Below are 25,005 nucleotides of genomic sequence, written 5' to 3' on the forward strand. Positions count from 1 at the left end.
AAAGTGGTTGTCTTTGCTCTTCCCCTCTGTGGTTGAATTATGTTTATACCATTAAATAGATAAGGTTTTCTGCAACCATTCTATGGTGCTCCTTAAATTCTTTAAGTAATTTCAAAGGGCTATGAGATCCCCTCTCAATTCAAATACTTGAAGATCTTTAATAAAAAGAATGTAAATTTATAATTTAATATCAAGCTATGTAACCAGGTGAAAGTTTGTGAAATTATCTTCCCATGTAGCATGTCATATTTTCTAAATAGCTTCTTTCTTTATATTAATCTTACTATATAAGAGCCTCCTTGTGGTGTCTCATAATATGCTGATTTTTTTCTGATGGTCGTCGGAATCCCTTCTTGCAGAATTCACACCTGTGTGGGTAGTCTTTTGTATGTATTGATATCACATGTCGTTTAAAGCCAGATGCATCTGTGGTGCTGTATTCACAATACTCACATTGGTAAATCTTCCTTCCAGTGTGAGTCTTCATATGCTTTTTGAGCTCATTTTGTTGTCTGAACCCTCTTTTGCACCTTTTACACTTCAATGACTGATCCTTAGTATGAACTGAAAGGATATGACCACTAAGAATAAATGGATCTGATGTTTTAAAGTCACAGTGCCTACACTGATGAATCTTCCTACCCTTATGGATATCACTATGCTTTTTGAGCTCAGAAGGGCGATGGAAACCTTTATCACAGACCTCACATTTGTGAGGAAAATCCTTAGTGTGGACAGATATGATGTGCCGCTTAAGGTCACTTGAGTTGGTGCTCTTATGGTCACAATGAGGACACTGGTGTGTCTTATGTCCTTGAAACAAATCCAGATGGCGTTGAAGTTCTCTCTCATCACCAAATGCTTGGGGACAATGCTCACATTTATATGGTAAATTGTTACCATGCTTAGACTTAATGTGAGTTTTCAAATTTGATTGATCTGCACACCTGAAGACACAATACTGACACTGATATGGCTTTTCACCAGTATGGGTTCTCATATGTTTCTTGAGTTCAGAAGGATGTCGAAAGCCCTTCCCACACTCAACACAAACATGAGGAAAATTCTTGCTGTGAACAGCCAGTAAATGTCGGTTTAACAGTCCTTGTTCCGCAGTTTCATAGTCACAGTATTTGCACTTGTGCATCTTCGGCTCCTTGTCTCTTAATATAAGTTTATTTGAACTCAATGGACTAGCTTCTCTGTATCTTCGTGTGTATTCTGTAAATTCATGGGTTTTGTCAACTTTGTTTATAAGCTTATGGCTTTCTAAATGGTTATGGAAGCTCACTTTCTTGTTAGTTGTAAAGTCACAATCTGTACACTGATATTTTTTTCTCATTAAATGATCAGGATGATTCTTCATGTGTCTTTTCAAGAATCCTCTGGATTTAAACTTTTTTGTGCAAATATGGCAAGGATACACTGTCAGGGGTTGTCCATCAGGGCCTATTATAACAGCTAGATTAAAAAAAAAAAGGAAGTTGTAACATTTGGCCAGACTGTTTTAAAAGGGTTTTACAACAAATGCAGCAAAATTAGCTGACATTCACAATGTGAGAACTATACTAGTGGAATAAAACCCTGTAAGACAAGATGTAGATTAAAAGCAATTTATAATAAAGTAAAGCTCCAGGATTTAGTGATGGACAGAGAAGCCTGGTGTGCTGCAGTCCATGGTGTCGCAAAGTCAGACATGACTGAGCGAATGAACTGAGCACACTAAAATATAATGAGCAGCACTCTACTATAGACCATTCATCTGCCAAAATGTTATATCACATATACTTTGTAACAACCTGAAAATTCTCTTTTAAAAAACATCATCTGGGTAAAAAGCAAACAAGCACAGTTTTGCTAAGTAACAGTAAAACATTTTTTAAAAAACCCAACTACTTAGATCAAACACAAGTATATGAGAGTAGGACTAACTACACTACGAACAACTGACTTATATTCTCGGGTTACAAAACATACTACTGCATTTCAAGTAATTATAGTATTCATAAAGCAATGTACTAGTATTTTACCTGTTTGCCACTGCCTCATTTCTCCCCTTCTCCTCTTCTTGGTTTTTTGTTTAAGTACTTTATTTGTGTTAATGCTATCACAGATTTGAAGGTATTGTGCTGCTGTATTACTTCTGTTTTCTAATGTTGAGTCTAAAGTATTTCCTGAAAAAAATCAATACACCATTAAACTATATATATTTATACTCTTTTCATTTTGATTAAATTACTAGAAAAAACTTAGCATTCAGTTGCCACTGAAGTGCTAAATTTCACAAAGTACATTCATTTCTCAAGTGAATATGCAAAAATATGATACCATACAAAATTAACTAAAATATCCAGCTTATTTATCCTAAAGGAACAAACTGATCAGGTAAATGAAACATAAGAAACTGAATTTTATGACCATGAACAAAATCTTGACATCAGTTCAACTTTCCCACCAATGAAGGCTGATGAAATTAAAGAGATTTAGCAAAGAATTAATTTATACATGTCAGATAACCAATACAATCATGGTAACTGTGTAATATGTGACAACAACTTCTTGTATTTATGCTTCAAAATGGTTTACTTAATGTTAAAAGTAGTAAGATTGACTTTTTAAGAGTTAAGATAAATGTGACAGGTAATTTTCCAAAATTTCAATGGAATCAATGTATACAAAATACTTTAGGGAGGTGGGAGGGGGGTTCATGTTTGGGAACACATGTAAGAATTAAAGATTTTAAAATTAAAAAAAAATAAATAAAATCACATTATCTGTACAGTTAAAAAAAAATACTTTAACATCCGTTCTCACAATCTCTTGTGTTATGCAATTTAGTTTAAAAACGTAGCCCAAGAAATTGTTTAGCTTAAATGCTATGATATGTATGTCTCTCATTAATTCACCTGAAATCTATATTTAAATTTAGAGAGTGAAAACCTCCTAAGGTTAGAAACAAGATAGTCAGATACTTTATTCTCCCTGTGTAAGAAAATAAAAAGAACTATCAAGCATGGAATAAAAAACACTATATGAAATATATTAAAACTAAAAAATACTTAAGCTGACACATGAGTTTCATGTAACATCTATATAATCTACTGGCTGCATAGAAATTAAGAAAATAGTTCCATCCCAAGGAGAACATTAACAAGTGGTTGATATCATGGACAATTTTTACTTTCATGTCAGAAAAATTTATATTTTATAATCTTTTCCATAGTAACCTTTTATGGCCATGCAGTAAGTGGCCTGACATTTGTATCTTGAAAAAGAAATTTTTTTATTTTTACTTTTTGGCCACATCATGTGGCATGTGGGATCTCAGTTCCCCAATCAGGGATCAAAACTGCACCCCCTGCAGGGGACACATGGAGTCTTAACCAGTGGACCTCAAGGGAAATCCTGAGGTAAATCTAAAATGAACTGCATTCACAGAATAACACACATTATGTCTCTAAATAAAATTCCTTGAAGAAATAAACTTATAACTAACTAGATATGACTAGGCAAATAAGAGTCTAATGGGTCTGTACACACAAACTAATAACTCTTTATATACCAAGTAGTATACAAAACCAGCTATTTAACTTACATCTCACATATAATGCTCTCTCACCTGATGACTGACAATCTTCATACCTTCGAGAAACTCTTCTTTCATCTCCTTAAAAAAAAAAAAAACAAATTAAAAACTGATAGACTGAGTATAACAATTATCATTGGATCGCATCTACAAAACCTTACATCAATCACCATTCCTTGGATTAAACTTTTTGTTGTTGAGTTCTTCCACTCCCATAGATTAGATAATTTCACACACTGAAAGTAAGGGCTGTTGTGAGTATCCTTGGAACTAACTTATAGGAAAACCTTACTTTCTATATAAAACCTGAGTAGACATTCTATGAGGCCATCATCACCCTGATACCAAAAGCAGACAAAGATCCCACAAAAAAAGAAAATTACAGGCCAGTCACTAATGATGGGCTTCCCTGGGAGCTCAGCTGGTAAAAAATCTACCTGCAATGCAGGAGACCCTAGTTTGATTCCTGGGCTGGGAAGATCCCCTGGAGAAAGGATAGGCTACCTACTCCAATGTTCTTGGGCTTCCCTGGTGCCTTAGATGGTAAAGAATCTGCCTGCAATATGGGAGACCTCGGTTCAATCCCTGGGTAGGGAAGATCCCCTGGAAGAGGGCATGGCAACATACTCCAGTATTCTTGCCTTGAGAATCCCCATGGCAGAGGAGCCTGGCAGGTACAATCCAAGGGTTTGCAAAGAGTCAGACACAACTGAGTGACTAAGCACGTCACTGATGAACACAGATGGAAAAATCCTCAACAAAATTCTAGCAAACAGAACCCAACAACATTTTAAAAGGATCATACACCACGATCAAGTGGGCTTGATCTCAGGGATGCAAGGATTCTTCAATATACCCAAATCAATGTGATACATATTATTAATTGAAAGATAAAATCATATAATCATCTCAGTAGATATAGAGAAAGCTTTTCACAAAAATCATCACTCATTTATGATAAAAACTCTCTAGAAAGTAAAGAAGGATCATACCTCAACATGATAAAGGCCATACATGACAAACTCACAGCAAACATTAATCTCAGCGGTGAAAAACTGAAAGCATTTCCTCTAAGACCAGGAACAAGACAAGGGTGCCTACTCTTGCCACTATTATTCAACATAGTTTTGGACGACCTAGCCACAGCAATCAGAAAAAAAAGAAATAAAAGGAATCTAGATTGGAAAAGAAGTAAAATTCTCACTGCTTGCTGATGACATGATATTACATATAGAAAACCCTAAAGATGTCACCAGAAAATACTAGAATTAATCAATGAATATAATAAAGTTGCAGGATATAAAATTAATACACAAAAATCTCTTGTATTCCTATGTACTAGCAATGAAAAATCAGGAGAAATTAATGAAACAAACCCATTCACCACTACAACAAAAGAATAAAATACTTAGGAATAGACCTGCCTTTTAAAGAGGCAAAAGACCTGTATGCAGAAAACTATGAATTGAAGATGACACAAACAGATGGAGAGATACAATGTGAAAGTGATTATATTACCCAAAGTAATCTACAGATTCAATGTAATCCCTATCAAACTACCAATATATTTTTCACAAAACCAGAACGAACAATTTCACAATTTGCATGGAAGCACAAAAGACCCTAAATAGTCAAAGCAATCTTGAAAAAGAAAAACAGCTGGAGGAATCAACCTTCCTGACTTCAGACTATACTACAAACCTATAGTCATCAAGATAGTACAGTACTGGCACAAAAACAGAAATATAGACCAATGGAATAAGACAGAAAGTCCAGACAGAGATAAACCCATGAACCTATGAGCACCTTGTCTTTGACAAAGGAGGCAAGCATATTCAATGGAGAAAGGATAGTCTCTTTAGTAAGTGGTACTGGGAAAATTGAACAGCTACTTGGAATGAAACTACAATACTTCCTAACACCACACACAAAAATAAACTCAAAATGGATTAAAGACTTAAAAGGTAAGGCAAGAAACTATAAAGCTCTTAGAGGAACATAGGAAGTACACTCTCGAATATAAATCACAGCAAGATCCTCTTTGATCTACCTCCAAGAGTAATGGAAATAAAGACAAAAACAAACAAATGGGACCTAATTAAACTTAAAAGCTCTTGCACCACAAATGAAACAATGAACAAGATGAAAAGTCAACCTTCAGAATAAGAGAAAATAATTTTAAATGAAACAACTGACAAAAGATTAATCTCCAAAGTGTATAAACAGCATATAGCTGTTAAACATAAACAGCATATAGCTGTTAAACAGCATATAAACAGTATAAATAGCTCAATACTAGAAAAATGATCAGTCAAAAAATGGGCAGAAGATCTAAACAGATACTTCTCCGAAGAATACATATAGATGGCCAAAAAACACATGAAAAGATGTTCAACATCACTATTATAGAAATTCAAATCAAAACTACAGTAAGTGTATCACCTCACACCAGTCAGAGTGGGCATCATCAGAAAATCCACAAACAAATGCTGGAGAAATGTGGGGAAAAGGGAACCCTCTTGCACTGTTGGTGGGAATGTAAGCTGATACAGCCACTATGGAGAACAGTATGGAGATTCCTTAAAAAATTAGGAATAAAACTACCATGTAGCCCAGCAATCCCACAGTTCAGAAAGACCCATATACCCTCAATGTTTACAACAGCAGTATTTACAATAGCTAGGACATGGAAGCAACCTATATGCCCATCGACAGATGAATTGATAAAGAAGATGTGGTACATATATACAATGGAATATCACTCAGCCTTAAAAAGAAATGAATTTGAGTCAGTTCTAGTGAGGTGGATGAACCTAGAGCCTGTTACACAGAGTCAAGTAAGTCAGAAAGAGAAAAATAAATACAGTATATTCATGCGTATATATGGAATCTATAAAAATGGTATTGATGAACCTATTAACAGAGAAGGAATGGAGACACGGACATAGAAAATAGACTTGTGGACACAGTAGGAGAAGGAAACAGTGGGATGAACAGAGAAAGTAGCCTCGACATATATATACTGCCATGTGTAAAAGAGATAGCTGGTGAGAAATTGCTATATAACACAGGGAACCAAGCCTGGTACTCTGTGATTACCTAGAGGAGTGGGGTGGGGGAATGGGAGGGAGAAGGGGGAGGTGATATATGTATAATTATGATTGATTTGCTTTGTTGTATGGCAGAAACCAACACAATATTGTATAGCAATTTTCCTCCAAATAAAAAGTAAATTAAAAGATTGGAAATGGGAGCTGTTCTTACTATGCAAATGAAAACAAGACTCCTTGATTTATAATTAAATTATATTTTTTAATTAAAAAAGAGTAGATATTTCTGCAGAATACCCTCAAAATTGAAGATGCTCAACAAATGACTGCTGAATGAATGAAACTTTGACAAAAATCAAGATAAGTTAACACATTTGAACAACAAAATTTTTCAAAATAAAAAATATATCTAGATCATCCTGAAAATTAAGTAGAAATGAGATCAAATAGAAAGGGCAAAAGTAACTTGATTAATTTACCTTTCATCATATACTTCCTAGAAGAGCACACCTGAATTTCTGTTCCTTTTCAAACCCCAATATCTTATTTTTATGGTGTTAGTACAAAAGAGGAAGGACCAATTTTCAAAGGACATTTCTATTTTAAGAAAAATTAAACTTTCAAGCTGCTCACTTATACAGGTAGGATATAAAATAAACCCTACTGAAAAAAATGCATTAAGCAAAGTTCATTTTAAAAAACACAAGATATGTGGTATAAAAATCATGTAAGTAACTTGAAATGAATCAGTCCACAGCAAAACATAGTATTAGCCAACTCATGGTGGGCATTAGCATAGCATATTTAATGACCTAAAGGCTGATGAAATATATGTTATGTACTTATTAGGTTAAAAAAATGACAGTGTCCGACCATATACCGCAGCCCAGACAATAGGGACAATTGTTTTATTAACATCAAAGTCCTCAAGTTGAGTCTCAGGGAAAGTTCCTTTCTCTTCCCCTACAATGACTTCCATGTATATTTCATCTGCTATTTCAGCACAACCTAAATTTTAGAAATAATTGCTTGCTTATAACCCCAAATATTTACTAAATGGGTAAAAATTTCCAAATGATTATTTTTCAAGATTTCAATTCGGTAAATTTAAAAATTATATTAGGCATTTGGGAGGCTAGTGCCACCAGGAGACAATAATTCATCAAAATTCTTATCCTCCTCTTAGAACCTAATCCTATGAAAATGATTTTCAATTTATATAAAACATGTGTGCTTAAAATATACTGACTGATTTTACAGTCCATTGGGCACTACAAATTTATAAGAAGAATTGTATTCCATAATTCTGGATGATAATTCTTTGGAACTCAGAAGCATTTCCCATAGAATCAATTATGAGAAAGCAGTCCATGCTATCCCACATATTGTAACTTAAATGCAGTACTGTACATGCAATGAAAAAATTGTCAAAAATACTAGTAACTAAAGAATTAAAAATTAAAGCAAGTAAAACCATATATATACATGGTTATAATATAAAATGCTGGTGCTCAAAGCTATGTGGACACCAATTAAGATGCAGGATTTTCAGAGACCTTACTGAAGACAAAAACATTAAGTTAGACACTTTAAAAAATATCGTTAGTATAAAAGAATTTAAACCTAGAGGGTCAATAAGTTTATTTTATGTGAAATAATCCACTTAATCTGTTAAACAGAAAGCTGGCTTGAATTTATGCTTTTCCTTTAATTTACACAGTGGTATTTTCTACTCATTTGAAAAATGTGGAAAAAATATGGGACAAAAGTATCCCTCTCCTAGGTTTCCTTTCTTTCAATTAACCAGAAAGAGACACTGGTCTAAATTTTGTACATCCCCATGGAATTCTGGCATCAGCTAACCTAAGCTTCAATCTCCCATCTTCCATTGTGCCCCTTCTTACTGACCAATGAGTAAAAAAAGTAAAGAATTTAGAGATCAAGTAGAAATTCTTTTTCTAATAAAGTCCTCTAGACTCATTTGTTTTTGACATTTTCAGCTGTGGTATATTATTCATGTTTGGGATTGGAATTCAGCTCCCTATGAATTCTGGGGAAGGGAATTTGAGGAGTGGGGATCATAGTGCAGTATAGGTAAAGCTAAGTATTGTCAAGGTAATGCAGTCAAGGGGAGGCTTTTGCTCTTCTAGGGTAAATCAAAGTAGTTTTTGTTTCAGCATGGCAAGAAGACAGAAAAAGCCTTAGGGAAGGGCTGCATTCCTATACTGAGGTGAGGAGAAAGTAGGAAGAAAGTAAAATGTCTTCTTAAGGAAATGTGTACTATGGCAGGAAAGCAAATGTCAGGAGCTTTTTTCACCCTGTGTGGTACTCAGCTCCAAGAAACCTTAAGCAGCAACTACTTGGAGATCATCAACAGCATAATAAGTAAAAATCCTGGTGGCTTGACTTGGAAGAATACTTATTCAGCCAATGCCTCAGTAGCAAAAGGAAACAACCAGTTAGCCCTTCTACAGCTAAACTCAGAAAGAGGTCAACAGTGCTCACTGCCATGTGCAAAGAACATCGGCAGCAGAGTTAGGCAGACATGAATTCAAATCCTATGTTCCTCATTTAATATTAGATGACCATGGGCAATTGCTTAACTTCCTTGAGCATTTTCTGCTTCCATTAAACAGGGATAATACCACCTAACTCAGAAATGAGTTATAATAATTAAATGAGATAATATATGCAACATATGCAATACACACACAAAGTAGATTCTCAGTAATTACCTACGTATTTGTGACCTCTAGTAAAGTCAGGAACCATATGTTGCTGATCTCTGTATCCCAAGTATCTGAGACACAATATGTTTGCTCACTTGAACAATACACGTATTCGTGGATAGTCAAAAGGACCCTTCCTTCTTAATTATAGCAAACGGTCAGACTTATTTTATTGATATTTGCTACTATGTAGTGCTTAAATCTGAGATTGCTTTTTTTGGAAAAGAATGCATGATGTCTATGGATGAGTCACTACAGTGGCATTTTTTTCTTACTGATATCATCTTCTTCTTGAGAAGAATCTTTAACTGCCATGTAAACCATCTTCTCCCGCTGCATTCGGCTCTGGTCAAGCACTCCAGCTACAGAATGTCCATTGGTGTACTCACTCTCTGTGACAATTTCTGTTCCACCTTAAAAGTTAAAACATGTATCAAAATCAGTAAGCATCATAGAATAATTTCCTCCCAGGTGGCTCTAGTGGTAAAGAATCTGCCTGCCAATGCAGGAGACCCAGGTTTGATCCCTGGATTTGGAAGATCCCCTAGAGAAGGAAATGGCAACCTACTCAAGTATTCTAGCCTAGAAAATCCCATGGACAGAGGAGCCTGGTGGGCTATAGCCCCTGGGGTCACAAAGAGTCAGACATGACTGAGCATACTTTATATCATAATAAGGAAGATATATTAAAATATTTTCCTTTAGAAAAATACTCCCCCCATATATTTTAAGTGTCAAGAGAATTATCATATAAATTTCACTTTAAATTATCAGTCATTACTAAGAAATAACAACATATGTGCAAAGCACTTTGTCTTTCACATATATTTATCCATTTAATCCTCGTGATAGTATTATAAGGTAGTTACTACCATTATGACCATTTTATGGATGAGGAAACTGATGTAGAAGGTTAAGTAATTCACCAAAGGCCACTTAAATGGTAGAACTAGGATTAAAATCCAAGCAGCCTGCCTCTAGACTACCCTTAAATACTCACAATTTCCTATTCTAAACCAAACTCCCTCCACTCATGTTTTGAAATCTCAACTGGAATCTTCTACACGTTTGAAAGAATCCAAGAATGACTTGTTCTGTACCATATTTATATACGATTATATATATATTACATATGTATATATAATTTTAAAATATTCTATCCCCAAAGAAACCTATTAAAAAGTTGCACTTTGAAGGCAGTATTAGAATAGTTTCCAGAAAAGATAAGTTCTAATTCCTAACCATTATAACAATAAACTTAGTATTTATACCTATTTCAACATCATCTTCAGCCTCGGCTTTAAATATATACACTTTTATTACTTCTGAACCAAATCCATCTTCTTTAACATCTTCTTGTGAACCATCACTGCTGATTTTTAATGGTGTGTTCCCCATATGCTCTAATTTTTCCCCAACATCATCTACTGTAAAATATAAAGAGGAAACTATTTCAGCCAAAAAGTACCAGTGACATTTAGTAGGTGTTAAGCATTAATATTAGTGCAATGTGAAATAATGTGTTAACAACTTACCCACTGTATTCAATTAATAACCTATTATGCAACCATTGAAAGTGGTATAGTTCATGAAAAAAGAATTCAAGACAGACAGACTACATGATCATAATTGTATAAAAATCTAGTCACAGATAGTACTTATATTTCAGCTTTAATTAAAATGATTTGTGAAAAAATTAAATAATCTTCCATCATGTTCAACATTTTAAGCTAAATCCTAACAGCAAAATTAATAACAAAAATTAGAACATAAAATATATAGTACTCATAAAATAAGCTGACATAAACAACAGTTTCCAAATTAAGTAGCAGCCTGTCTAAACCAATTAGCATAAGAAATCTCGTATCTAAAAAAGAGAAAACACCTGAATTATCTTATAAAAAGGGCTTTTTAGAAATCATAAAAATAAAACCTTAGTAAATACTTAGTAAATACTCCTGTTGAGCCAATGGAAGACAACTTCAAATCAGAAACTGTGTATTCTTCTAGACTTAACTGTTGTATGCTTTGCTTCAAAATCATCATAAAAGCAACAATAATTACTTACACTTAAAGTATACTTAAAATTTTTGATTTTTTAAGAATAGTGTTTAGTTTCAAGTAAATATTGTGCACAAACAATGCAATGAATATATTATATTCATAGAGTTTATTCTTTGGACATAAATATTAAACAATATATTCCCCAAAATATTAACATCATATGCCTACCATTTTTTTATTTCAATGCCTTTTCTGTCCCTATAAAAACTGAAATGTAATCTAAGTTGAGAATCTGCTCCTCCCTATTATATATATCATAGTATCACATATGAAACAAAAAATCATGAAGTCTTGACTACATCTAATCAATTCCAGAACTACTGAAAACAGTGACATTTAAAAGTTTTTAACTCAGTACTCTTAAATATATGTATTTCAGTTAAGATCTACATGGGTCAAAGTCTAGCCTTTACCTCAGTTTCAAATTCAATATGCACAAATTCAAAACTATTCTTTTGGTCTTTCACAATGGTGAAAAACAACACACTTCAGAAATTCTTCCTACAATGCAAAGCTACTTTAACTTTGTGACTAAGTATAAATGATTCCACAATATTTAAGAGTTCAGATAGTTTACTGTATATGAAAGAGAGCACCTACATTATCAAAATAAATAGAAAAAATTTTTTTCATTTTATCATAGACCCTAATTCTATTCCCACTTTTTTGGTAAACAGATTTTTGACAATGGGGCAGGTTAAAATTAAAGAAAAAGATGAAGAATCCAATATTATTGGTTTAACAATCTCTCTTTTAAAATATGTTGAATAAAACAATGAGATCTTTAAAAACATTACAAGAGTCAAGTAATAAGTCTTCAGAAAAAAGTACTTTCTCATTCTTAGAAATAAAGACATAGAATATTAAAAATTTTAAAAGTGTCCAAAATATGAATTTCTTAGGTTGGAATAATTTACAGTAAATTAATGAAAAAAATAGTCTCATATGATAAATACTATTTTATACACTTTAGTGGTTTAAAGTGACCACAGTTCCTCCTACGATCAACTGAATTAAAACTGTAATTCACAGAATTAAAGCTCATGAAATGAAATAAGACATTTGTTTGGTCACTTCTCAACAGAATTTCACTTTAAGTATTGAAATTACTGTTGCTATTCTGATTCCATTCATACCTTTCCTTAATGTCCACAGTTTAATGTGTACCTTATTTTGTACTTAGATTTCTCAGAATGAACAATTTTGAAATGTACTGAGTAAACTTGTTCTGTATTTTATGTTCATAGAAGATGATAAAGTTATTAGATATGTTAGTGTACAGTTTTAGTTTTAGAGATGAATTACCAACTTCCAAGATTTATTCTATATTCTTCATTATAGAAAGTACAAAGTTAACAAAGACCTAACAGGCAATCAACAGGCTTTAGAGATAGATTCTAAGTCTTTTCTTAATGCAGATAATACTCAAAATACCTAAAATTCAAGCTTAACCTTTTTGTTTGTTATAAGATTTACAACATTCAAGTCCCACAGTGTTGTTTCTCAATCTACATGTCATCCCAGCTAGTAATAAGTGGGTAATATTACATACAACACAAAATTCTACTGGTGCTAAGTATAACATTAAAATAGTAAGGTGCATTATTTACCAGCCCCCACAAAGTGTGGTATCATTCAACATTCTTCTATAGACAACTGGTACAATTTGATTAAAATTTCATTTTAGTAAAATGTACAATATTCCTTTAAAAAACTAAGTAGGCTTTCTACTGTACCCCCTTCTTGTTACATCTATCAAAAAACTAACATGGTGAATATGATATTATTAGTATAAAGTACAGCTGACTCTTGAACAATGCAGGGCTTAGGGGCACTGAGTCTATACACAGTCGAAAATTATATATACCTTTAGAGTTGGCCCTCCGTATCTGTAGTTCTGCATTTGCAGACTCAATCAACCTCAAATTATGTAATACTATAGTATATATTTATTGAAAGGAATCCTTGTATTAGTGGATCCACACAGTTCAAAGCTGTGTTGTTCAAGGGTCAACTATATACTGGTGTACCACAGGGATGGGATGAGGCAATGTATAATGGATCCAGAAGGCAATGGCAACCCACTCCAGTACTCTTGCCTGGAAAATCCCATGGACTGAGGAGTCTGGTAGGCTACAGTCCATGGAGTCGCAAAGAGTCGGACACGACTGAGTGATTTCACTTCATTACACAATGATGAAACCAACAAAAATGAATAATATTTAAATCACAAAGGTGTTCTACTTCTATGTGTATATATCCAAGAGATCTAAAATCTATGTGCACAAAATCTTGTCCATGAATGTTCAGGGCAGCATTACTCACAACAGCACAAAAGTGGAAACAACCCAAATGTCTATTAACCAATGAACTGATAAAATATATATCCATATAATGAAATATATGGATATATTCATCAATATATAGAAATGAAGGACTGACACATGCTACAACATGGATGATCCTTGAAAGCATTATACTAAGTAAAAGAATTCACGCACAAAAGGCCATATATTATACCATTACATTTACATAAAATGTTGAAAACAGCAAATCTATAGAGACAGAAACTGGATTAGTGGTTGCCTGAGGGTGAGTGGACTAGGGGAGTGTCTGCTCAAGGGCATGAAAAAATTTGGGGGGTAAGAAAAAAATCTAAAATTGATTATGGTGATACAATTCTGTGAATATATGAAAAATCACTGATGAACACCTTAAATGAGAGAATTGTATGGCATGTGAATATCTCAATAAAGTTGTTGTATTAAAAAATACAAAGGTGTTAACTTTTCCCTTTTATCCCTGAAGTTGGTGAGGTTTCATGATATCTCCCATAATGACCCTACCAATATATTTTTCTTTACACAAAACTATTTTCCTGAAAGAAATAAAAACTGATTTTATAGGTAAAAAACAACATTGAATGCATTATATTGGTTGATTATTTAAAGGACTCTCCTTTCTCCAATGAAGTTTTTCATAAAGGAAATCATCACCCACAAGTGTCTCATGGGTGTTAGGTATTTTTAAAGAAAAGAACACCTGGGACAACTTTAGACAGATAGCTATCCTATATTAATTTCCAAGTTACTTAGCACAAGTGGAATAGCTATCTGTTAAGATAAAGAAATTGTGACATTTGGTCTGAAAGTGGAAAAAACTTAAGATGTAACTCAGTGACTGAGAGAAGACAAACTCCCTACCACTAAAACCCAACTGCTGATGAGATTTCCTTATAGGGATTCAGGAATAAGATAAAAGTCTGTTTTAAGTTCTCAATTTTATCTCTTAGAGTAGTTGAAGATGTCTTGGGAAAAAACCAGAGAACTTTTAAAATTAACATTGCGGCCTCTCAAGGCAATTTATTCTTGAACTTCTGAAGATTTAAGGTCAACAAAACCCAAGAGGTAAAAACATGAATTAAAATTAAGAGATGAAGAAAACAAAGGACAAACTAAATCAAACTAGAGTAAAATAAAATAAATGAAAATGGTAAGATAGAGTAATTAGTCCCAATTTGAATATTCTACCCATTACAAAAAAGGATCTGGGTGGTAAGAAAATAAATTATATAAAACATTTCATTTTTACATATCCTATTTTCTACAATAAAAAATTATTTAAGTTTAAAAGGTATTTATTTAAAAATTGTTCGTTTCTTTACTAATGATTAAGGAGGTAATTAATCTCCAGTCTGAATTCCCCTGAAATGACCCCACAGCAGTTCCAGTATTATTTGAGTAACACAATGTTCCTTATAGTTCCTTATCAGTTCCTTAATGTTCCTTATCAGTCTAATTCTATTAGACTAGAAGGACAGAAGTCTTTTGCACTTGACACATATGGTAACATCAAGATAAATATTTTAAATTAAAATATTCTAGAAACTTAAAAGAACTTTTGCAGGATCAAATCACAGAAGATATGTTGAGATATGACTATTCACAATACATATAACGTCTAAATTTTAGACCGTTTTAATACCAAAGAGTTTAATTTGACAAGTATCCTTTTAAAGGCATAATGAATTTGTTTTGGTACAGAAAGACTTTTGACTTTTGCCGTACCGTTTTAGAAAACCATAATCACAGTTTTGCTTTTTACAAGAAAAAAATGTCAGGTTAAGATGTAAATATGGAGCTCCTTTAGTAATCCACATCAATTGAAAAAGAATAATAACATTTGCACAGTCTTTTAGTGGCTTAAATTATTCACTTCAAAACAATATAAATATTTACTTTGAAGTGCTTATAGAGGGAAAAAAATTAACACATCAGACTTCAGAATCATAATTACAAATTAAATGTAATTTGTTTTTAGTTTTAAGTTCACTGATACACATACATAACATACAATCATTTTACATACACATACACATATTCTACCTGTTAATTCACTTCTCAATCAACCATTTTTTATTTTAAAAAATAAAAGAACAAAAATCCTCCCTTGAAAAGTGAAATTGTCATCTAATCTTTACTCCTTCTAGCATGATGCCTTCAAATTTTATAAGGAATAGATCCACTTCTTCCTCAAGCTCCACCAATAACTTATCATAACATTTTTATTATTGCTGCTATTCAGGCAAACCTACCACTTGAAATGAGAACAAGACACTTCTATCTTCTTCATTCAGGTAGAATGTCTTAAGAACATCATAAAGTCAGTCTGATATAAATTTAAGTATTTTGCACAGACTATACACACACCTAAACAACAGAAAATAAACACAGGCAGAACTGTAGAATACAATCTGAGTTGATTATTTACTTTTCAAGTATTTAATTAGAAAAACTAATTATACATTTCTTAACATGTTATGCTTAAATTCCTAAGCAAAACTGAAATGACAACTCCACTATTTGTCAAATTAAAGAGAAAGTGGTGGTTGCATAATTACCCATTTTGAAATACATATATTTACTATTAAAATTTTGTGTCATTTAATATTCTTTTTGAACCTTCCAAATTCATATTTTTATTCTAATATATCAGTAAATTGCATTAGTTTACTCCATTGTAGGTATGAATTTTCAGAGTAAATTAAAAACATGAGCAAATTCAAAAAACCACCTGAACAACGCAGCTTTGAAAAAAATTATTTTTCAAAAAGATTACCCCCATGACTTTTATTGAACAGATCCCCCATCCCAGAAAACCTGTTTATGTTATACATAAACCAATTTCTACCAAGTAATTATGGAACTTAAATGTCACTTACAAGATATCATTAAGTAGTCTTCAGAAGTGCTCTTGACATCATCATCATCATCTTCAGTTTTAATAGTAACTGTAGAACCAGGAACACCACCAGCTGCTTGAATCACAGTTTCTGTATCTGAATTAGTTACAAGAACCTCCTCTGAAACCATTGTGGGAGAGTCAACTCCTGAAACACAATCTTGGACCACATGTTCCAAGTGTCCATCAGGACCAGTAACAAGATCAGCCACAAAAACCTGCTCAGGTACTCTAACAGTTTCTGTAATTAGCTCAGACGTCAAGATGTGATCACCATCATCTTCCTCTAAATCTTCTTCAATAGCAACATCAGCCTCAAGTACAGCTTCAGGAACAATTACACCTTCTGTTACTACATCAGTCTCAGTGATGATATCAGGCCCATGGACAACTTCAGCTGCAAGGCCATGATCAAGAGTTATCCCACCATCTGTGACAACATCAGAAACTAATACAGCCTCAGGAACTGAAACAACAATATGGTCTCCATCGATATGCGCAGTACCAGTCATTCCAGCAACTACAATACAAATTATCCAAAGAAAGTAATCTTATTAATTAAAAGTATTTATATATCAGATGACATAAAATAGTTTTTAAATTAGAAATAGTCCTGGGAAAATTAGAATTTTAAAGAACTACTGATAATTAAACTGCAGTAAAAACCCCTACCAACCAGGAACTGAGGGGGAAGTGAAAGAAAATAATGTTAGTAAAATCTAAGTTAAAACCTTAAAAATAATATACTTTATTTTGAAGTAAAACATAAAAGCCACAGTGAGATATTGAACAGCTAAAAAAAAGAAATAAATAACACCACAGGTCGGTGAGGATGCAGAGAAACTGAATCTCTCATACGTAATGTAGCAGCCACCCGAAAATCATTTGGCAGTTTCTGACGAAAAACATGTACTTACCAATACAACCTAACAATTGCACTCTGCAGCATTTCTCCTACAGTTACTAAAATATGTTTACACACAAAAAAATATACATGAATATCCATAACAATGCATAGTAGATATTATTTCTAGTAGCAAAAGAAAAATACAACTCAAATGTTTACAGCATGCAAATGATTGGTTAAGCCATCTTTGGCACATCCTCACTATGGAATACTACTCAGCAATAAAAAAGGACAAACTATTGATACATTAACAACCTGAATCAACTGCCAGAAAATTGTGCTGAGTGAAAAAATTCAATTACAACATACAATATACTGCATAATGTATAACTGGAATCATTTATATAACATTCTCAAAATTCTAAAAGCATAGAGATGGAGTACAGATAGCAGTTGCCAAGGATGGGGGTGTATGTGACTATTTTGGCATAGCACATACACAGTGATGGACATCATAAATACATGCTCACTGTATATCTTCATTGTGGTGATGTCTATACAAATCTATATATGGAACAAAACTGCACAGACCCATATACACTCACACACACACAAATGGCGAAAACTGAATGAGGTCTGTAGTCTAGATAATAGTAATGCACCAATGTTAATTTCCTGTTTTTAATATTGTACTAAGATGTCACCATTGCAGAAACATGAGTAAAGGGTTTATGGGACCCTATGCACTATTTTTTCTATTTCCGGTGAGTCTAGCATTTCAAAAAGTTAAAGTTAAAATAAAAAGGACACAAAACCATGAAAGGTTGCCAATATGTTAAATTGAGTTAATAAAATATTACAGCTTAATACATTAGACAATACATGTTATAAACATGAAAGTCTCTGAACTTCTTTATTTTATAAGAATTACTATATTCAGGGACTTCCCCGGTGGCCCAGTGGCTAAGACTTTGTGCGCCCAGTGTAAGGGACCCAGGTTCGATCCCCAGTCAGGGAACTAGATCCCATATGCTACAACTATAAGATCTAAGGAGATGTGAGTGCCATAACAAAAACCAAGCACAGCTAAATAAATAAATATGAATTTGAAAAAAAAAAAAGAATTACTATATTCAAAAATGTAAAGCATCTTTTAACATCTGATTTGGGGAGAAGAAAACAAGTCATTTTAGATAAAGATTTGGTTTATTAAAAAAAAACACATATAGACTCTGAATTTTATTAAATTCTAAACTAGTAAATTTTAAGAATAAAGCTTTAAATAACATTTATCTTGAGCAGCATGGTAAACACCAACTCCTACCCTCTTGTAAATATTATAAGACTGTAAAACTCCTTCATGAGTAATTCTGTTACATTCTGCCTCTCTGAAGTGATGCAGTAAACAAATTAATAGAGTTTATGTACCAAGTTATAAGAAAATTACTCCATGAATCCAGTACAAAGCCTTTTCTACATAATGATCACTTTCTATACAGTAATAATCTGAAAGAGTGCAATTTGTTACATGGTTCACTATTATTAACCAATTCATTAAGGAAGTTTGCTGGTAAATTAGGATGGAGACCAGTAAACACACTAATAAGGTGAGAAGGGAAAGTTACCTTTCAACCCTTCTGAAGTTTTCCCACAATTCTCAAATTCTCACCGAAACCACATTACCCAAAGGACACAGCCTCAGCCTTGAAAATCAGTAGACAAAAGGAGTGTGTATACAATAAGAACTTTCTACTCACTTTTTATTCCACTGGTCATTTTTGTAGACAGGGAGATGGTGAGGGTTCAAATTTAGTATTCAACCAGACTGAAAATGTGATTTTTAGCAAGGAAAAATTAAATGCTAAGCCTATAAAATTCACAGTACTGAAATTCTATGTATATGAATAACAACATTAATACAGTATAAAATTTTTTCATAAATTAGACTAAAGTGTGGGAAATTCTATTTATTTAAGAACACAGCTAGAAGATAGTTTGTTTCCTAAAGGTAGACACTAAAGAAGGATGGAAGGACAGAATAATGCTAGTGCTGGCTTGGGTTCAGATTAACCTGTTTGGGAGGATTCTAATAAGATGGAATAAGTGTTTTTCAGTTTACCTAGCAGGAACTCACATGTCAAAATAAATCAGATCTAAACCAAAAAAATACAAACATGCTTCTTTACCCTGAACTAAATAATTTAAGAATCTTAGACCAAGAATTGATGAGTTCCCACAGGGTACTGGCAGAAACTAAGACCATGATCCAAAATGCTTTTCATTAAATTTTGCTCTTTCCTCTTATCAACTCATTTGAAATTCTACTGAATTTCTAGACAAAGTTATTTATTTTAGCTACACACTAGCTATATTTATTATTGAATACTATGCACCAAGCAACCTAGTATTTTACATATAATATCTCATTTAAGCCCCAGAACTTCGAAATAAGGGAGTATTATTATCTCCACTTTAAACATAAACAAACGACGGTTTAGAGAGATTAAATAAATTTGCCCAAGGTTCAAGCTGGGAACTGAATGCATTTTTTTTTACTCTAGACTGGCTTTTTTAACTTGCCTAAATGAGAACAGAATTTACTTACTCTAGAGACTTATTTTTAAGAAATTTATAGGACTAATCAACTGAGTCACTACTAAAGGAATAGATTAAAGAGAAAGAATAAAAAGACCTACCATAGAGTGACTTATTTAAAATTCAAGGCATTTAGTAAGCAGCATTAAAAGGCATTAACATTTTATCTCACTAGGTAGCAAACTATAAACAATATAAAAAAAAATCTTTTAAAAGTGTGAAATCAATTAGATGACCAGATAACAGTAAGAGACAAGTCATTATTCCAAGCATTTCCCTTCTTACTAAAGTTGCTTAAATTAAATGTGAATAGCTGAATTTCACCAGAAAGCATAATATTTAGTATTTGGGGGGTTTGTCTTGGGCCACCATATACCGCTATTTTGCTACTAAGTCTCAAAGCAATACGGGCTTCCTAGGTGGCTCAGTAGTAATGAATCCACATTTGATCCCTGGGTTGGGAAGATTCCCTCAAGAAGGAAAGGGCAACCTACTCTGGTATTCTTGCCTGGTAAGTCCCATGGACAGAGGAGCCTGGTGGTCTACAGTCCATGAGGTCACAGAGTTGGACACAACTTAGCAACTGAATACACATGCACACTCATGCCCAAAGCAGTATGGACTTTTTTTAGCAATAAAATCCTAAACAATTAGATTCAACAGCACAGAGTCCAAGGACAACTATTATACTGAGACATGCACAAGTTATCACATAAAGCATACTATTGTAAAATTTAAAGTATCCTTGAAAAGAAACTGGTCCAATAAATTTCTGAATTAAATTAACAGTTCAGACTCTTAATATAGTAGCCATTTCATACCAACCAAAAATGGAGAGAATTTAGAGATCCTATACCACATAGTGTGTTTACTTAGCTAGCTCTATCTATGTATGCTACACTCATGTTTCACAAGTATCATTAATTTCTAGGTTTGTAGATATCTAAGTTTTTAAGCTAGCAAAAATTTAAAGAGAACGTATCTAATTTCTAATCAAATTTTAGAATTTGGAAACCTTAGTATTAGATATAAGGGATTAATTAAGCCTCAATTAATTGATGGAACAATGGAAAGAAAGCTAAGAGGAACACCAATTAAAAATTTACCAGCACCAGACACTTTTTCAATCTTTGAAAGGAATCAAGCTTTGCTTGCTAATAGGCAACTTCTTCAGGAGTGGGGATGGGAGGGGTTTCTGGCACTTTATCAGATGCCACAGGGTAAGTAAGATTTTGTATAAAATGGACAAAACACTGTATTTCTTCCATAAAAAAATCTTATTTTGCATCATTTATTTTCAGATTCCAGATATAAAAGATGTCATATAATATTTCTCCTTCTCTGTCTGACTTCACTCATAGAGACTCACACACTTAAGAGAATGAACTTATGGCTGCTGGGGCAGGGGGAAGGATGGAGGCAAGGCATAGTTGGGGAGTTTGGAATAGACATATACACACTGCTGCATTTAAAATGGATAACCAACAAGGACCTACTGTAAAGCACATGGAACTCTGCCCATTTGGCAGCCTGGATGGGAGGGGAGTTTGGCGGAGAATGGAAACATGTATATGTATGGCTGATTCTCTTTGCTGTTCACCTGAAACTATCACAATATTGTTAATCGACTATACCCCAAAACAAAAAGATTAAAAACTACCTTATTTTTAAAAGGTAAAAAGTTAAGCTTATTATACTGAAATTATAAACTTATTATACTGAATTTCAAGTGTTCCACAATTTGAAAAACTTATCTCTTGCAAGGAATTCACAAAATTCTTTTTAAAATTTCTTACACCTCAGGCTTTTGCCTTCTTCTAGAGTTCACTCCCATACTTTTTCCACCTAAAATCACTTCTAGGTCATCTATAGTCAAACAACTCACTTCTAATTCTTTAAGCAGAGTAAATCCATGATTCCTTTTGGTATCGTCAATTAACTACAACTACCACCACATTAAATCTGGAGAGGACATTAAATGTTATCTAGCCCAACCCACTCATAAAAGTGAATTAAGTAATTTGCCTAAGTTTACATAGATAATTAATAGGACTGCCAAGACTAGATCTGAGTCTCATTACAGTGGGCTTTACAACATGAGACAAAATAACATATTCAACCATATTACCTAAAAATAGTATAGCCTTTTCTTAATTGAGCAAAGTATCACTCTTTGTAGTCTCCCATTTCTAATTATATCTTTAACATTCCACAATATCTCATGTTTCTATTTACTTTTTATCCCAATTTACCATTTGTCTCTTCTACTCTCACTTTGATCTTTTCTGTAATTCTTACCACCCTATCACTGCCACTTATACTTCAGATACCTCTCTCTTCTATCATTCAGACTGACTTTGCCCAAATTCAGATTATTTGCTGTTAAGGGTGCCTTATCATTTTCATCAAAATGACTACTGTTAAGAGGCCGCTGAAAAATCTGGTCACAAAAAAACAGGGATTTTTTTTTTTTCAAGAAAAGAAAAAGGTAATGCTATCAATGAGAACTTTCTAAGTATATGGCATCAGAATATAATTAATCACCTAGTGCAAGATATTCCTCTATCACTATATAAGCATCTAACTTCTTTGAAATGATGAAAGTACTTCCATTTCCAGCTTTATTAACAATGCAACTTAAAATGTATTTTATATTTTAACATTTTCTAACATGAGAACTGCCGTATTTATATAAATTGTTTTTCATTTCCAATGATGTATTACCACTATATTCCAAGTTTCCTTACTTCAATCTACCCACAAAATTATAAGAATGATTTTAACTAGACTACTGACACATAGATTTACTTAAATAAGCCCTACAAATGTATTTTCCTGGTAAAGGAACAATTTTTCATTGTAATTATCCCCTTCCCCAATAGAGTTTTGATATTTAGTTACAAAGAAAAAAATACAACAAAGAAAATGCTTTACCAAAATCCTGCATAATCATGGTATGGGCCATTCTAGAGTCTGATGTGTGCAATCCAAGACTTCCACCACCTGGATCCATACTTAGTAAAGTTCATTCACAAATCTCTGTAAAAGAAGTGTTTTTTTAAAATAGTTTAAATGCATTTAGGTCAAAGTCAATTGTTTTGAGAAAAATGCAATTGAAAATGTGCCTCTCAACCAGGTGTGCAAATCTCATCACAAAGGAAAACAAAGCAAACAAACAAAAGAAACCTTGTTTTATGCTTTATGTGACAACCATAAATAAAAGAAGGGTCAGTGGAAGTAAACCAAAGATAATGGAGAAGAAGCACAAAGGGTGATGAGCCACAGGGAAGTGACAGACGCAAGCAAAAGAACAAAATTGTAGTATTGAGGTTCCAGTTAAAATATAGGTTATTAAATAGGAAGAAAAGGAACAAGATGACAACAGACAACAGTTGGGGTATTTATACATTACTAGAGGACTCAGGTGTCTAGTATTAGTGAATTTCATCCAGTGGCTCTCATCCATTTCTTCCAGACCCAGCTCAGCTCTGCAGCGTAGCTCTGCAGATAAACTTGTGTTTCACCTCTGGCTCCCGGGGTTCTACTTATAATGAAAAATGTTCTATCCCAGTTTCCCTGGAGTTCTTTGAGCCAGTAAGGACTTCTTGCCTTACTCTACTACAATCTCTTGGCTCACAGTTTTGAGGGCTCATGAAACATGACTGCTTCCTAAATGTAGTAGAGATAAGATCAATCACATACAAACATTTAGCAAATTGGTTCTTTCAGAATAGCTTTTACTTGTAACTGTAACTTGTAAATTTTTTCATTAATAATTAATAAAGCCATGTTAGCCTCATGCTAGTTTTGGAAGCAAGGGCTCAACCTATTTCATTTCAAATGACTTATACTATATTTAAGATCACCAAATAATATGGAACCTAAAATTAGGTTGTACCTTAATGTTATTTCTTAAAATTATATGTATACTTTACTCTCAGATACAAGCTTCTAAGCAAATCAACCAAAAAACTGTCAATTTTATAGAACATTTCCTCATTTTTAATTAGAAATGTTTAATAGATTTGGCTTAATCTATTCTTAAGTACAGCTCCACTAAGATTTTTTTTTTCCTTGCCTCAAAGTTCTATAGGTGTACAGAAGGCAGGAAAGTCTCACAGAGTAATCTTTATCAACATTTGAGTCATGTATCTCAAAATCCTACAGCAGTAGGTGACATCTCTGTATATTACAATGATTCAAACAAAATTACTTTATGTGTGAGCACATTCTGAGCTGTATTTTTGTTATCTTTTTTAAACACCACATTGTTTTCTGCCTTCAAAATGAAGTCAAGAGAGTTCACAAACTACCTGGGTCTTCAGAGAGATAAATTAAAATGCCATAATGACTTATTTCAAACATTTAAAACAGTGTACTATTTTAAATTTAATTAGAATAACTGCTTTATCACATAACCAACAGAACAATTACAAATGTCTTTAAAATGTTTTAAACAGTTAATTTTGCTTAATTATTAAATAAAACATGAAGTAATTTGTTAATCACCTTAATATGAGTATCCTGAAGAAACTGTAGATTTTCTTACATATTGTAAAATAAAATCTGCAGCATTTTGTTTTTGTTATTTTTCCTTCTGAACTACGTTATTTTCTTTGGAAGAACGTTCTTTTTACCTATTGTAAAAATACATTCACAATTAGATATCTTAAAACATTTTAAACCAAATCTCTGACACAACTTAAGAATTTTTCTTTACACTTTAATGTACAGGATGAGATTGGCTCAAAACTGTTAACCTAAAAAGCAACCAAAGGGATTCCAACAGAAATAACTACCTACAACGTTACTTCACTTAGAATCCGACCATCTGATTAAACCAAAATCTTTCCTAAAGCATATTTAAAAAATCACTAGCAACATTTTATTTTG

At 33.0% G+C, this 25,005-nt stretch overlaps 1 protein-coding gene across 1 annotated transcript; it reads right to left on the reverse strand.

Annotated features, from left to right (window-relative positions):
* Positions 1–283: 283 nt before the first annotated feature.
* ZNF711 (zinc finger protein 711) lies at positions 284–23,125 on the reverse strand. Its single transcript, XM_052663478.1, has 8 exons — positions 23,047–23,125; positions 16,651–17,190; positions 10,637–10,792; positions 9,641–9,778; positions 7,510–7,644; positions 3,620–3,667; positions 2,031–2,174; positions 284–1,461 (listed from the first exon to the last, which is right to left on the reverse strand). Exons 1-8 carry the CDS (start codon positions 23,123–23,125, stop codon positions 284–286), a joined length of 2,418 nt encoding a protein of 805 aa, XP_052519438.1.
* Between the last annotated feature and the right edge of the window lie 1,880 nt (positions 23,126–25,005).

Source organism: Budorcas taxicolor, chromosome X, assembly GCF_023091745.1.
Source record: "Budorcas taxicolor isolate Tak-1 chromosome X, Takin1.1, whole genome shotgun sequence".
Taxonomy (NCBI): domain Eukaryota; kingdom Metazoa; phylum Chordata; class Mammalia; order Artiodactyla; family Bovidae; genus Budorcas; species Budorcas taxicolor.